This window comes from Stegastes partitus, unplaced genomic scaffold (genome assembly GCF_000690725.1).
Source record: "Stegastes partitus isolate 25-593 unplaced genomic scaffold, Stegastes_partitus-1.0.2 Scaffold2122, whole genome shotgun sequence".
Taxonomy (NCBI): domain Eukaryota; kingdom Metazoa; phylum Chordata; class Actinopteri; family Pomacentridae; genus Stegastes; species Stegastes partitus.
Window position 1 is genome coordinate 68,289 of NW_007579853.1, and position 16,962 is coordinate 85,250.

Genomic DNA, 16,962 nt, shown 5'->3' on the forward strand with positions numbered 1-16,962 from the left:
GAGATCTGGATTTAAATCTGCGTTCATTGATTTTTTTTTCCCCGACACACGGTTGCAACACCGACATATTTCCAGATGTGTCAGCACATGCAGCAGGAACGCCACCGTTCACTCACGGTACCGGTCACCTGTCGAGTCCAAGTCCGATATTTACCTCCAGGAGGAAACCTCTGTCTCCAGCAGCTAAACGCTCCTTTGTGTAGCTTGTTGCTAATGTTTGTCAGTCCTTAAAAATCCAAAATAATGAGCTAAAAGATGCTAAAGCACTCAACAGAGCTGAGAAAATATATATATTCTATACATGCATATCGTGATTTATAAACATTATTCTTTCAAATGCAGCACAAGTTCAGCTGCAGCATCCTGAAAAAAAATCTCTTCTAGTTCCACAGCACAACAAGCACACAAAAGACCGGCAGAAAAACCACCGAGGTTACTACAGGTGAACTCTTTATATATATATCGCGTCCTCTGTGGACAAGGCTTTTATGTCAGTCATGGCATTTTGTCGGCCTCCTCCATTTGTAGCCGGGGTTAGCATCCACCCAGCGCCTGCTCCTGTCCCTTCCCCTCCAGTAATCCCGGTTCTAATAAGAGAGGATTAACCTCTGTTACTAGGGCTTACAAGAGTCCTCTCCTCCAAATGGAGAGTGCAACAGAGTGAGCTATGGAGGTCAGTGGGTAGGGGCAGGCGGGGTAAAGTTTGAAAGATGGGAAAGTTATTAGAGGAGAACAATATTAATGCAAGGCGGTGAGCCAATGAAAAAGAGAATGAAGTGGAGTTGTGTCAGGTGAGCGAAAAGAGGAAAATGATGGGGAGGGCAGAGGCTCTCGTCACACCACAAACGTGTCGGCTGCTACAGCATCTCATTACTGGCAAATAGGTCCACACCAAGCACGAGCAACATTCGCTCCGGGCTACACGTGAATCACCATTACTGGAATTTTCCAATAATTCAGAAGTGCGCGTGGAGCCCATAGATCAAATCAAAGCAAACAGCCCAGCGTGCCTGATCGAAGCCTCTTCACCTCTCATGAGCAACGGCCACACAACAGGGACCACGGGGAGGCCGGCGTTTCTGATTGAGCGATCGCTAACGGTGGTGAGGGGAGAGGAGGGTAATGATCTATAGAAAAAGGCATTAGCGATGGGGATGTGAGAAGTGCTATACGACGCAATCACCAGGGGAGATGGTGTGAGAAGGGAGTAAAGGATGTGGATGAAATCCCCGACAAGGAAATCTGCCACTCCCAGAGATGTAGTCCGGCATTCGGCTCTTTCGCTTGACCGGAAGATTCTTCCGGATGCGACAAGGTCACGCGTCAGAGCACTCAAACTGCTTTGTTCACGTCACGTCTACTCAGGTCTCTGCATAGGCCGAGATATACCTGCGACATGTACCTTGGATATCCACATCAAAGATACAAGAGCAGCAGAGGAGACGGAGGATTGATCCAGTTGAAAAGCCTCTTTACTTCACCCCAACACCCCCATTGTGACACTAAAACGATTTTGGTCACGGCTGTCACTGAGTCACTAAAAAGCACTTTATTAGTGACTTTAGTCAATACAAAAGGACTATATCCCACTATGAAATGGGGCACTTTTGCTTTCCAGTCATGTCTACTCATTTCTCACCACTATACTAACCTGATGTACCTGTGATATGGGCCTGAGATAACCACATAACAGCTGCAAGAAAACCCCCTTTTTAGTAACTGAAAACCACCTTTTCAATGACTTTAACTCACTACAAAAGGACTATAGTTCAGTTTGTGGCCCTTTTGCTTGACCGGAAGATTCTTCCGGATGCAGCGAGGTCACCCATCAGAACACTACTTTGTTCATGCCACGTACACTCATGTCTCATTTCATAGACCATTTCACAGACTAACTGAGATCTGCCTTTGCTTTGTACCTTCATGTGACACAGACAAAAAAACACCTTTTACTCCCTATAAAAGGACTATAGTTCAGTATTTGGCTCTTTTGCTGAGCCGAAAGATTCTTCTGGATGCAACAAGGTCTCACCTATGAGAACACTCAAACTAGTTTCTATCAGGTTAGTCTATTCATGTCTTATTGCACAGACTGCACAAATCACAGGCACACAAAAGCCTTTTTTTGTGACTTTAACTCTCTCTAAAACCTTGCTACAGTCCAGTATGTGGCCCTTTTGTTTGACCAGAAGATTCAACTGGATGCTCCAAGGTCACCCACTACTTTGTTAATGCCACGGATACTCATGTCTCACTCCATAGACTGTTCTGAGACATACCTTTTCTTTGTGCCTTCATGCAACATAGACAAAAAAAAACACCCCTTACTCACTATAAAGGGACTACAGTCCAGTATGTGGCCCTTTTGCTTGACCCGATGATTAAACTCAATGCCACAAGGTCACCCATTAGAACACCACTTTGTTCATGTCATGTATACTCATGTCTCACTCCATAGACCGTACTAACCAATATATACCTTTACTGTATACATGGATATCGACATAACAGATGCAAGAAAGCACCTTTTGCAGTTACTTTTACTGACTGAAAAAGAACTACAGTCCAATTCATGGCCCCTTTTGTTTGACCCGATGATTCAACTCAATGCCACAAGGTCACCCATCAGAACACCACTTTGTTATTGTCACGTATACTCAGGTCTCATTTCATAGACCATACTAACTAATATGTACTATATATGTTGGGTATCCACGTAACAGATGCAAGAAAGCACCTTTTGCAGTTACTTTTACTGACTGAAAAAGAACTGCAGTCCAATTCATGGCCCCTTTTGCTCGACCCGATGATTCAACTCGATGCCACAAGGTCACCCATCAGAACACCACTTTGCTATTGTCACGCATACTCATGTCTCACTCCATAGACCGTACTAACTGATATATACCTTTACTGTAAACGTTGGATAACCACGTAACAGATGCAAGAAAGCACCTTTTAAAGTTACTTTTACCAACTCAAAAAGGCCCCTTTTGCTTGACCCGATGATTCAACTCGATGCCACAAGGTCACCCATCAGAACACCACTTTGTTATTGTCACGTGTACTCAGGTCTCACTCCATAGACCGTACTAACTGATATACAACCTTGATGTACAACCTTTACTGTATACGGTGGATAACCACGTAACAGATGCAAGAAAGCACCTTTTGCAGTTACTTTTACCGACTCAAAAAGGCCCCTTTTGCTTGACCCAATGATTCAACTCGATGCCACAAGGTCACCCATCAGAACACCACTTTATTGGTGTCACGTATACTCATGTCTCGTTTCATAGACCGTACTAACTGATATATACGATATATGTTGGATATCCACGAAATAGATGCAAGAAATCACCTTTTGCAGTTACTTTTACTGACTGAAAAAGAACTAAAGTCCAATTTATGGCCCCTTTTGCTCGACCGGATGATTCGTCTGGATGCGACAAGGTCACCCATCAGAACCCTTAAACTACTTTGTTCATGTTAAGTCTGATTATGTCTCATTGCATAGACTGCACAACCTCAGCTATACCTTTGATCTATACCTGGGGTATCCACGGCACAAATACAAGACTTAATGTCAAAAAACAAGGGCTCTACTCCGGTATGCATCTCTTTGTCTTGAACGGATGCTACAACAGTCAGCCTACTTTGTCAATGTCACGTCTCATCATGTCTCATTTCATAGACCGAGGTATACCTGCGATCTCTCCCTTGGATATCCACGTCACAGCGGGATGTGCCGAGCCAGAGGATTGACTCATTTGAAAAGCTTCTTTACTCCACCCCAACACCCCCATTGTGACCGTAAAACGATTTCAGTCACGGCTGTCACTGAGTCACTAAAAAGCACTTTTTTTTCTCTTCTTCTTCTTCTTCTTCTTACTTTTACTCACTTAGAAATAACTACAGTCCAGCATGAGGCCCTTTTGCTTGACCGGTAGATTTTTCCTGATGCGACAAGGTCACCTGTCAAAACACTGCTTTGTTAATGTCACGTCTGACTACGCGGACTACACTAACGGAGATGTACCTGCGATACGTACCTTGGATATCCACATCACAGCGGGAACAGACCAGGCAGAGAATTGATTCATTTGAAAAGCTTCTTTACTCCACCCCAACACCCCCATTGTGACCTTAAAGCGATTTCGGTCACGGCTGTCACTGAGTCACCGAGAAGCACTTAGCTCTCTCAACTCGTCTTTTTTTTCCTCTCTTTCTCTTCCTCATCTCCTTGTCTTTCCCTCAGCTCCCTCTCTCTGATGTCTGATCAAAAAAATATGCACACAAATACTAATCAAAAAAATAAGGGCCCTTTTAAGAGCTCAAAGCCTCTGTGAAAGGGCTCCTCTTCCATCACACAAAGTAGGCCCTCGAATATCACATTCATAGGCTCTACATAATAAAAATAGGCCCTACGTCCGTTCCCTCGCTGCAAAACGGTTGATAAATCCTTGTCCTGATATTTAAGGACAGCATTTAATGAGTTATAGCGCACACTCCAGTGCGTCCCTCAGTTTTCCCTCAACCCCATATCTGCTTTTATGCTAAAAATAACACCTCTTCCCCCCTATGCCGCGCTCATTTAAAGATATAAATAAACACAAATAATGAAGATACTCCACCTAATTGCGCAATTGTGATATTAACAGTACTCACAACACTCTCCAATACTTAATGAAATCAACTTTAAAACGCTGAACGAGGCAATGAGATAATTATGTGAATAGCAGATGGTGAGCTTCGAGTGCCCATCAAGTTATGAAAAAAGCAGATTGTGTTGAGTAATTCGGAGGGGGGGGGAGAAAAAAAATACATCATTTTCAAAGGTTGGAGTTCGAGACCCTGCAAGTTTTGGATACTTCAGCGACGTAAGGGAAAACATGGAGCTTCAGCTGCCACTGAAAAGATATCATTTGACAATTAACTGCACCCATTTGGTGGATAATCGGTGGAAGCTGCCACCTGGCAAAAGAAAATTCTGCTTTTGCAATGAGAGAGGACCAGTTGGATACCTCTTCAAGTCTGCAAAGGGGTGGCGCGTTATTCTAGAGGAAAGACACGACCAGCTGTAATCACCCTTGTTTGGCTGCCAAGGCAAACCAGAAGGAGGAAATACCACCATTGGCAGGGAGGGGGAAAAAAAATCCCAGAGAAGATTTACATATCTCCTGGAGGTGCCAAATGACAAAACTCTAGGCTGAGATTTGCCAGCGATGATTGCACTTTCTTTCACAAATAGCAGACAGAAAACCGCTGCCCACGCTGATCTGGTAACACCAAACACGACTAATTACGCAGCTAGTTTGTCACTTGAAACCATTTGGATCGGTTTGCTTTTGCAGCGGTTATGGATACGGCCAACCTGGTAATTATCGTGCTCTTAAATTAAATTCAAGTGACCCGTTCCCTAATTAAAAGCATAATTGCAATTTTGCTGATTTAGATGAATCTCTCAAGTCGCAAACATTATTTTGATGAGTTGTGTTGATGTAATAATGTTGGTAATTGCATCAACTGAATGCTGTGTGGAATTTAAACTCGTATTTCTGCATTCGAGTTGCAGTAAGTGAATGAAATTGGCTTGATAGCATCATTTTCTCAACCTTGAGTTGAGGATTTAAGCAAATTAACCATTACTGGACGATTCTATATGCCTAATATTGTGCTTTATAGGGCTAACAGGCTAAACAAATATGATACAAAAGACATTTTAATGTGACTATTATGTCTTTTTTGGAATAAATTACATTAAAGCAATGAATTTGGGGTTGTTCTTATCTATGACATGACCAATGTAATGGACTTTTGGACAAAGTTTAGCTTACACATGCTAACAGTTGACAGAGTATTTTGGACTACTGCATGTAGCTAATGCTAGCCACATTTAGCAGTGAAATTTGGCCATCGTAGCCTTTAGCGTAGCCAACCGGTTGGTAAAAATGATAGTCTAATTTGAAGTTTCCATGTTTGTTGATCATTTGTGAGGTAATTTTAATCCAACCACATAAACAACCAGATGAAAAAGCTAAAAACTACTGAGGAAAATATAATTGGAACAACTTAATTTTTACATTTTTATCCAACTTAAAAAATTGTGTTCATGCTACCAATCATGAAGTAAATAAAAATGTCTTCCTGGTTGTAGCGGAAAAGCTAATTCATCCAACTCAAAGTAGTTTGTTGGTTGAACACAATTTCATTACAAGTTTTCTCAACTCAAAAAGATTCATGCAAACTGTTGAGTTAACTTTTAAAAGTTCTATTAATACATTCCTCATCAGAAAACTGTGCATGCAGCTTGTAAGCGTTCGGCCGCCGTTGGGCGCGCACCGCCAAATCCGTAACGCCGAACAAAGCGACCCCGGCTGGCGCTGCGAGCTCACCTAATTGGTCAAGCTGTCGTAGCAAATTTAATAAGCTCGACGGGGGGAACCCACACTTACGGCTTTAAAATAATATAATTCTGTGGTTGCAAACGACAGCAGCGGCTGTTAATTGCAATCAGAAACTCGAACGTACAAAGTGTTTTTGCGCGTGTGACAGCCGAGATTAGAGTCGCCGGGGCACCACGCTGCTCAGCCGTATAGCACGGCCCGCAAAAGTTCAGTTTTATAGCCGCCGCATAACACGGACCTCCTCGCCGTATTTGTTCAGCTAATGCATAATTTCGTATATAATTCCCACCTGATAATTCGCCCTGCATACTTATTGTACTTGCTTAAGACACATGTGGAGCAGCTAACAATGGGGACCTCTGGCTGCTGCCAGCGCCGACCCTGTCATGTGAGCGGCAGCTGTATGGATTTTCATTTGAATAATTAATGCTTCCCAATTTCACACTAATGGTTGAGAGGTATCAGAATGGTATCATTAGCCACTAATAGAGATTCATGGGCGAAATGGCGGCGATATTTTTTTTTGTAATATCCCCCCCCCCACGTCTTTCTTTTTCCCTCCGTCTCATCCGAGGAGTTGCACAGCACAAACCCCTTAACTCCATCCCATCAGCTTTTTAATTAATGACACAAATTACAGGGCTTTGAATAGCATGTGCCTAAGGATGGGGGAGGACACGCAGGCGACCATCTCTCTTTCTCTGAATCCTCTCTTCATCTCTCTCTTTTTTTTTTTTCTTCTCCCTCCTCCCTATCATCTCCCTCGGTCGGCGCTCATGAGTCTCCCATACCGTCATTACAGGTTCCATTTCTCAACAGCTCCTCTTTTTCTTTCAACCACTTGTCTGCTCTCTTTGTGCTCCCTTCTGGTACTTATTCAATCTCCTCCCCAGCGTCTCCTTTTTCTGTCTCCGTCGCTTTCTTGCTCCCTCCTACTGGGAAGCGGCTATGCTATCTTATAACCTTGACAATGCAGGATGCTGCGCCGCCACTGCTTCTTCTTCTTCTTCTTCTTGTGTTTGTTTCTCTTTGAGGGACAGGTGCAAGGACTTGGCTTTCATCCAGCGACGATATCCACGTGGGAGCCGCCGACCGACCGACCGACCGACCGACCGACCGACACAGGGAGGGGAAGAGACACGGTGCAGCCGAGGCAAAACAAAATTAAATACTTTTTTTTTTTTTGTGGAACATAGCGGCAACTGGAGCAGAAATAACCTAATTGCACCTCCAAAAATATGTCTCCATTTTCCAAGGACCTTGGAATTGCGAAGGAGAACAGAGGCATGGAGGGGGAATTGCGGGGGAAGAGGCAGAACCGAGCGGGTGTTTAGTCTGGACAGCGGTGAACAAAAGAGTGGGGGGTATTAGAAAAAGAAAAAAAAACGAAAGGAGCTTTGATTAGTAGGGTGATCATTAAAAAAAGGAGAGACCCCCCGAAGAGACCGATCTCTAATTAGTGCTATATCCTCGACACTTGGCACCCCAACAGTTCTTCAACACGTGTGCCTCAGTGTGTGTGCGCCGAGATGAAAAGCCTGGGCTGGTGTTACATAAATGGAAGTGTTTATGAGCGTTTCTATAGCTTGTTCAGCAGCAGTGAAAAAAAAAAAAAAAAACAACCAAAAACAAAAGAAAAAAAACCCCGCAAGGCCAAAACCAACCCCCCCCAATTGCCGCCCGGGCAACTAACAACCAAGCAACTTTTTTCCTGCAGGAGGGCTATTATTAACCCCGCCCCTGCAAATGCCGTTTTTATTGTATGTTTCTGCACTTCTATTACAATCCTCCCTGTGTCAGCATTACAGCCACCTCGTTATGTCTTAATATATGTTATTACACGAGGGGCTAACCCTTTCATTTTCAAGGCGTTGCGATGTTGATTAAATGTGGGAAAAATCAGGGGCCTGAATTAATACTTTTTAATGAATCGTAATGAAAAAAAAAAGGCAACGCATGTGCCTCCGCTTTCTCCATCAGACCGCCGAGCGAAGCGACGACGATCGATGAAGTGTTTTGGACTCAAACCGCACTTAAGAAGCGCAGATGTCGCTCGCTAATAACGTCGCCGGCGACTCTGTTCTGCTCAAGTGTCCCAGTAAAGCACAGCAGTGTGACAGTGAGTCAGCAGCAGCAGCAGGTCACCCACGCTGAGTCATTTCTGTTTGGTTACACCTGAGCTTTCCTCGCCGCCACATGTCACAGTGTCTTCCAGAACAAAAAAAAAGCCCGGTTCTGTGATTAGTTTCTCTGCTCCGGCATCTTTCTTTGTGAGTCACGTCTCTTGACCCTCTGAACGCCGAGCAGCTTCTGGGCGTCGTGGTTTTTTTTCAACGGGGCTGCGCTATGACACGTTTAGAAAGGAATAAATCATTAAAAAATAAAAGGATTTCTTTGATTGTGACGACTCGGCATACAATATACACAGCCTGCAGTTCAACCTAATTCAAGACTTAGAATTTTTGCCACGTGGCTGTTAGTCATAGCTGAGTCATACATACTATCATGGTTGCGCAGAGAATTACAGAATTTTTTGGTTTTTACAGAATCTGTTTAGTGCCGACGCTTTCTTTTTGGCGAATTTTTAAAACAAGACATGCAGAATAAAGTGACTTTTTTTTGCAAAATATCACGATTTCAAGTTTTTCAGACGTACATCAGATGTGAGTAATTCCAGATCTGTCAGGAAGTTCAAATCCCGTTAATTCTTCTGGGTCTGACATTTCCTGACTCTGATAAACGGAGTCATTTCGGTGATTTCTTTTTAAAGATAACACGCTTTTTAAACCCGCTGCAGGGGTTGGACTTTGAAAGGCTTAAATAAAAAAATGCTTTAATTAAAAACCAAAAGGAGGAATATGTGTTTTTATGGTGGATGGAGTTTGGGATTTTGACGATGTCGTCACAAAAAATGATGCTAAATATTGAATTATGCAAAAAAAAAAAAATCGGATTTCAAGGAGAAAAGTGATGTAAAGGAATTAAAGTGGAAGAATTACAAGCAAAGAAAAAAAATGGCATTAAAAAAATCCAGGTGCAGCCACCGACCTTGAGGTAATAAGGTGCAAGGAGACACTAAGTAATGGAGGTTTTATGGCATTTTGTTTGCTTGTTGGGACTCGATGTAAAGAGCAAACCCCCAACGAAAACAAGACTTCTTCTTCTTCTTTTTTTTTTTGGGCAAACCCAGTTTGAAAAAAAAACTCCAATGTGTTTTGACAAGATCAATTGCTGCAAATTCAGGCCGCGGCACCGGTGTGAATCTGGCGTGTGAGATATGTGACAGTCATCAAAGCGTGCTGTGTGGGCCGGGGAGTGGTCAGCTGTCACTGAGTGATGAGATGGCATTACAGGCCCCCTTCACACATGGAGGGAAGTGGAGCTGGTCGCTCAGGTGGGAAGAAGAAGAAGAAGAAGACGAAGGAGGAGAGGGAGGAGAGGGAGGGAGGGCGAAACAAAAAAAAAAAGAAAAGAAGTGTCTGAACAAGGCGGCTAATGCTCACTGGCATTTCGCTGGGGACTGAGGAGGGTGTGGCTCTGTGATGTATCTGCTGTCACGGCGTCGACTCCCACGCCAGACCTCATGAACGTGTCTCGGGAAGAGCTCAAGGGCAAAAAGCCGCTGAACTTCCTGCGCAATCTGCCTAGTAGATTTACTGATAGCATCAAATGAGGTGATCCACTCTTCAAGAGGCTTAAAAAACTCGCTGCCAGATTATCCAAGAGAACCGACGATGATGTCTGAATACTGAGCGGCTGAGTCGGAGCGGGAGCGTCTCCGGGTTTGCGTTAATCGCTGAGAATCCCGGCCCGAGTCGAGGCGCTCTCGTCCCCGGTCACGCAGGTGGCGTTTGCTTTAGGTGTGACCGCCGCGTAACGGACCCCGCAATCACGCCGCATTACGCCCGAAGTGATAGCCGTGCGCGGAGCATCGATTTCACGGCTTCACCTGCCAGCGCGGACCGGCAGCAGGTGCCGGGCAGAACCCGCCAAAACAATCTCCTGCATTATTCAATTAGGCCCTCCCTGAACCCGTTATGTGTGTTGTTATTAGCAAAGTGAATTAAAAACTAATTAGGTGAGTTGGAAAATGGAAGAACTTGACAAATTACATGGCAGCTCTCTGCGAGGATTACGCCGCTCCGCTCAAATCGCAGAATTGATTGCGTGATTATACGTCCTGGCTTAGCCTCCAAAAGTGTGAGCCGTATCTGACAGGTCTGAGCCGGATCCCACTGAGCGAGGCAGGATTTTACATTGTCCTTATTAGCTACAAACAGTGGGGGGAACTAGTGGCTTATGTATAGCAACAGACTGCCAGCAGGTTTCCTTCCTTTGTTCTTCCACTCTCGTCTCGTCTCGGGGCTTTTTTTTTTTTTTCTGTCTTTCAATTTCGCTCCACCTCACCTGCCACACACACACTCAAGTGTCAGTTTTTGTTAAGTTAAGCCGAACAAAAGCGTTTCGCTGAAAGGACACGTAATTATCCTCTACCTCATCTTTTAAAAAAAAGAAGAGGGGTTTGACCGCCTGCACCAATTTCGCCATGGAAACTACACAGAAAGGTACATCTAATTACTAAAAGGGACGACGTGGTGGATGTTCGGGGAGGAAAACAAGCCGTCAACAACAGAAAAACTCTTTGGCGGACCATGGCAACCCAATGTGCGACAAGTCGGAGAATTTGAGAGGCCGCCGAGGGGATCTAAATGCTTCATTACCGCCGAGGAGGAACTCTGGGCGTGTAGGAGGGTTGCTGCGTTGACCTCTCATGAGCTCGACCTTTGGGAGGAGCTGTTAAGTTGCTCCGAAAGACAGACGGAGCGGGCGAGGGAGCGGTGGTTTTAATAAGGCGCTGAGAGAATATAGACGGATCTCGGCCGGGGAGTCAAGGTGAGAGGGCGGGGCGGAGACGGATGTCAGCTATCGGAGCGCGGTCGTGTTTATGAGTCATCATAAAGGGTCAGCGCCTGGAGGTGGCCTTGCTAATCTGTAAAGTGCATGGGGGAGCATGCAGAAGGGGGAAAGACACAGCTGATGTTCACTTCATTATGACCTACAGGGGTAAATACACATCTCACCGCAGCTCGAATGAAAAAACGCATTACATCTGATGGAGCGGATAGAATCGCAAATTAATAAAATCAATATTGTATCTGCGGCGTGCGTCCATCGATTTCACGCGCCCCTCTGCCGTTATTAACGGCGGATCTGATTGTGTAGTGTCTCGCCGGGCTTTATGAAAAGATACGGAGAGGAGAGCTGGTAATTTATCTCAGAATAAAAAAAAAAGAAGAAGAAGAAGAAGCCCACCCCTCCTCTCCTAAAAAAGCAGATAAAAGCTGTCGGTGAAGGTGGTCGAGGAGACGAGAGGCAGCGAAATAAAGGGATGTGTTGGAGGAGGAGGGCAGTGAGAGCACTTAAAGGACAAAATGTAAGTGAAAGTGAGGCAGAATTGGAGGAAGAAAAAGAGTATTAAGACCGAGAGAGCGGGCTTGTCAGTGGAATACAGAGTCAAGACTCCACCGACTGAAAGAGAGTTGGGAGTCATGGGTGGCTGCTTCTCTTATTAAACACTCAAATCCTTCAGTCGGTTTCGGGAACTCGGTGAGGAGACTTGTGTTAAAAGCCCCGTCCACGATTGAGCTGCCATGTCTCCATCCATACCTCAGCGCCAATTAACACACAAACCCACTTTTTTTTTTTTTTTTCCTGCTATTTTTGGGGGGAGAAAAATTTCAACCTCTAAATGTCGCCCCGTTCCATAAGATCTTGAATTCATTCATATCCTGCTATAAAAAAACCTCAAACCCCGTCTCCGGTGACCACTTCCGATCACACTTTGCCTCCTCACTCAATATACAAATAAACGCCTACACGACTTCTGCCGTGTTTATGCGTCGCCAGCAGAATTTTTTTTATCCCGTCACGATATCTGGGAACGCTCCGTCGTTATACCACACAAGGTGCCCCCGTATCCCTCCCTCGTGGACCCCTAATAGAAAGGCCTGGATGTTACAGCAATTAAGCTGCCAGAAACCAGAAAAGTCTCCCAACGTTATGGGAATGCTGTCATGTTTCCACTTGTGCCTTTTATTAGTCAAATTTACTGCCTAAAAGAAGGCATTAAGGTACCACTGAGTGGGAACGCCACGGGTCTCTCGGGCGTCGCACAATTCCCACCGGCCGAGAGGGCAATTACAACGGATGGGACAGGAAAGCCGATCGTCTGCGTTGGGTGGTAGCCGTTTTTTTTTTTTATATGGAGTCATAATGTCTGACTGTGTGCCTCGATATGATTTTAGGAAGGTGACACCGGTAAAATAAAGTGAATGTAATGGAAACAGGATGGGATGGGAACTGGAAATTTCATGACATTCAACAGGACTGGCAGGAAACCAAGCTTCCACCGAGCAACGTAGCTGCACAGAGCCACACTGTGTGACTATATCCAATATATCTCAGAAAAATTAGCATTACGATGAAAGTAATGCGATCAAAATTGGATGGAACGATAAGGACCACATTGGAAAAAAATAAGACGAAATAACCCCCCACCGTCACCCTCTGGAGGGCAATAACCAGTATCTGATCTTGAAAGTTCACTTTCTGCTAACCGGCTCGCCTCCGCCCCGTCCCGTCCCACATCCCCCACCTGCAGGTGTCGGGTTATTAAATCAGTTTTCCATAAATCAGTCTCGTTAAAAATCGTGGCGCCGTTGTCAGTCGAGGGAGAACGGACTAAATCAAAAGATACGTCCCATAAATCAGTCTCGTAAAATTTGCTAAACTATCAATCGGAACATTGACGTTACAGAAAGCGACCGGAGGAGCAGGAGCCAAAGTAAAAGTTCAATTTAAGTCGCGGGTTTGAATGAAATGTGGAGTCCCTGCGGTGCCTACGTCGGCCATGTTGCTGCCTCTCTGTTGAGTCTGCCACGCCAAAGACCAACTCCCACTTCACCATCTTGGACTGCAGCTGGTGATGGAACTCCAACCAGAACCGGCAGCAGGTGGAGAAGTGGTTCATGTGTCTTTAAGTCAAGCTCACAGAGGCTGCAGAGTAGAACAATGGTTCCACAAAGCCCATCCGTGATGCTATGGCCGATGACCATCGCTAGCTGCAACCCAAGTCGGTGGAGTAGGAGTTGAGATGAGAAACTTACGAAAGAGGCAGCTGACACAACAGTGACGCAGCCAATTTTAAAAACAGAAGACAGCATGGCTCATGAAGCATAACTGGAGCAAACCAGTATCCCAAAAGACACATCAAAGTGGCAGAGGTACTAAAACTGGTGGCTAAAATCAGTGAAGACAAAATGGAGATGTTTGACTTGAGCAAATTTCAAATAAACTCCTTAACTGATAGTCGCTTGTGTTGTCAATCAGTTATCAAGTATTTGCTGAAACAAATAAAGTACAATGGACATTACCCTGTAAGCTGAGCTTCTTTAAAGCAGGATACATGATGCAAAAGTGGTTTGGTTGTATGAGCTAGTTAGCTGTAGGAACATCTGCGTAGCAGAACGTTAGCCAGAAGTCATTAATGACCACGTAAGTCTTTGTCATGGTGCACGTTGCGAGCTAAACCCCCACAATGCTCTCTGATCGCCTTCACGTAACTGCCCATAGTTTGAGCTAACGCTTCTTTGAGTCACTACAGTATTAAACACAAAAGAACTGTAGTTGTCCATCTAATTAAAGAGTAAGAGTCTCCACCTGGTGGTACAACCAGGTACTACAGCAATCTTATTGATTAAATAAATAACAGCAATTCATTTACATCCCCTGTGGAGCTTTGACCTTGATTTAAATTGACAGGGTTTGTAGATATTCACAAATAAATCAACTTGTGACTCGCTAATTATGATTATTTCGCAAAAGATAGTGATATGATTTATTGCCAAGGTCGGCTAACCAAGTCTCAATATTCTGAATAAAATTTTTTTTTTAAAAGAACTTGCAAATTCATCACCAGAACTTCTTCCTGTAAACCTTTGAGGACAAAATGTGGCAACACTGGCATGCCAAGTTGAAAGTCAGAGAAGATGGAAAAAAAAGTCCATCTCGGTTTCTCCAGAGAAGCATTCTTTGGACAAACTGTCAAAATACTGGTGGATTGAAAAAAAACAGCGTTGATGGAACTTGAAAAGAACCAACTGTGGACTAATTAAAGTCGTGTTAGTGTCCGTTGCAGTCGCTGTGGCTGGGTCGCTGTTTTACACGAACGCCTCAGAAAGACTCAATGGGTGGCTTGAAATGGCAAAATGTGCATATTACAAAAAGTCAGGTACAAAAGAGCCATTTGCCAGCTCGGGATCACAGGTAGTAAAAAGCTTTCACTTCACAACATGAAAGCTGCCGTCAGACAGACCACTGAGGGAGCCATGTAAGGACATCAAATGTTAAAAAGATGGTTTTGATTTGAATTTGAATAACTAGAATTCGCTTTCAATCCAGCGGCTGCCGACTTCACAGCTAAACGCCCGTGACCAAACACTTCCAGTTTGATATCATTTGCGACAAAGCCGGCAAATGTCAGGGTTTTGGCACGAGTGATTACGGTGACTTTGATGTTCCCACTCCAAAGGTCATTTTAAAACAATACCGAGGGGTCATGCGACAGCGTCCGAGCCGCTTCCTCTTAACTTCACCTGGATTTCCTCCCCGCGTGCTTCATCCTGTTACCCCATGCTGATCCTTCCCCCCCCGCCCAGACGTTTCCACTTACTGTTTTTTTTTCACCTGCTGCACTAATTAAATCATTTTTATTTACCCCCCCGCCCCTCCTTAGCCGGCGTCCGCTGAGCTGAACTGAACCGCTTCATTCCGATGAAAGTCAAAACGGCCTTTCTTGTTGCGACGCAAACAGAGACTTGACACGATCAGACGTGCCTCCTCAAAGATATTAAAGCGCTGTGAACTGGGGGAGCTGATGGGAAGGTTGTGACAAGCACCATCGACGAAATGAAACGTAGCTAACGCTGCCTCTGACTGAACGCATTAGCGCATGTTTTTTATATTCCTTTTAGGATGTCACAACACCCTAACCCCAACTCCCACGCAGCTGCATTATTACAGGAATCAAATCCACATTAACCCGCCGTCATGTCGTACGTTTGGATGCTTTTCATTAATAAATTACACAACCGGCGTCCCGCAGAAGACGTTGCTCATCTGAGAGGACGTTGATATAATTGATGCAGAAGAAAGCGGCGTTATTTTTTGCAAACAACACAGTCGCTTCCTGTCCTCATGCGGCGTGTTGTGTTTTTTTTTTCTTTTTACAGGATCATGTGTCTTCCCACCCACTGCTGGGTCTGTTCTACTAGACTGGATGACACATTTGAGATATATTTGAACATTTGGAACATTACTAGCGTTGCACGCTGACTGAGCTGCTGGTGAGTCATCGCTGTTATGAGAAAATGAGAATGGGCGAGAGGCATTAGGAGGCGTTTGAGAACAAGAGCGGCGGAGTACGTACTGTAGGGTACACATTCGTATTGGACCTCCAGGTATTTGTAGGTTCCCGGGCACGGGTCGGGAAAGACGTCGGGTCCGGCCACGACGGCGCACTGGGTCCTGTTGTTACATCTGAAAGCAAAGAGAGAAAAATGAATCTGTTAGAAAGAAAAAAAAACAGCAATCTTGTCCTTCTGAGTGGCCACAATATACAGAGGAACATTAGCCAGATGTCTGGCATGCGGGTAATGAAGTAGAAAGTATTTAATTCTGTAGCAGAGATTATGAAGATTACAAAGCTCCACGGTTTGTGAAAACAACTCATCCAGTCGCTCGCCTTAAATATATGAGACTTGAGCGGGATTTTCTATATTTGGAAACTGTTAAAGGGGCACAACGTGTTTTACTTTTTCACCAAATGAGGTTTAATTGTCATGCGGAGTGGTGTTGAATCTGTGGAAACAGCTGGAAAGTGTGACACTAGACAAGGAGAGTCTTATAAATGACACATTGGATTCGGTGTTTTTGGAGGTGGAAGCATCCCAGCGGTGAACAACATCCCAGCAGCATTATGGTTTGATGCTGCTTCCACCGTCGTCGAAGGGGAAAATTAATTCCCAAGTTTATCAAGGCGTCTTTCAGGATAATGTCAGGAGGCCGAACTGGGCGAAGCAGCAGGACAATTACCGCAAAGCTCAAAGTAAATCCTCGAAAAGTCGTCCTTTTTGTTCAGACGATAGAGATGCAGCGGAGCGACCTCAGGAGAACCACCAGACATCCGGAGAACAACCTGAGAAAAGTGCTGAGCTAAAGCGGTTCTGGAAGGAAGACGGGTCCACAACTCCTCCTGAAAGTATCGGGTTTGACTGCAGCTAGAACAAGTGATTGTTTGAGGCCGTCGGCTGCCAAACTCGACTCAGACAGTTCGTAAATTATCGGGTAACTCGCTTCTTCCACAAACACTGAATTTTTAATGGGTGCAAGTCAATAAAGCCCCAAAAGATTACAAGTGTTTGTGTAATTTTAGCTGAGGCTGTCTATGAATTACAAGAACATTTGGTGACTATTTGAGTGAAGAAACACACTTATT

At 44.6% G+C, this 16,962-nt stretch overlaps 1 protein-coding gene across 1 annotated transcript in view; it reads right to left on the bottom strand.

The window, feature by feature from the left end:
• LOC103374025 (latrophilin-3-like) overlaps nucleotides 1–16,004 on the bottom strand; it is a gene marked incomplete at both ends in the record, with an annotated part of 81,323 nt that extends 65,319 nt beyond the window's left edge. Inside the window, one exon of the mRNA XM_008304040.1 lies at nucleotides 15,895–16,004. Within this exon, the coding sequence (XP_008302262.1) occupies nucleotides 15,895–16,004 (110 nt within the window). The remainder of the gene's footprint in view (nucleotides 1–15,894) is intronic.
• Nucleotides 16,005–16,962: the final 958 nt, after the last annotated feature.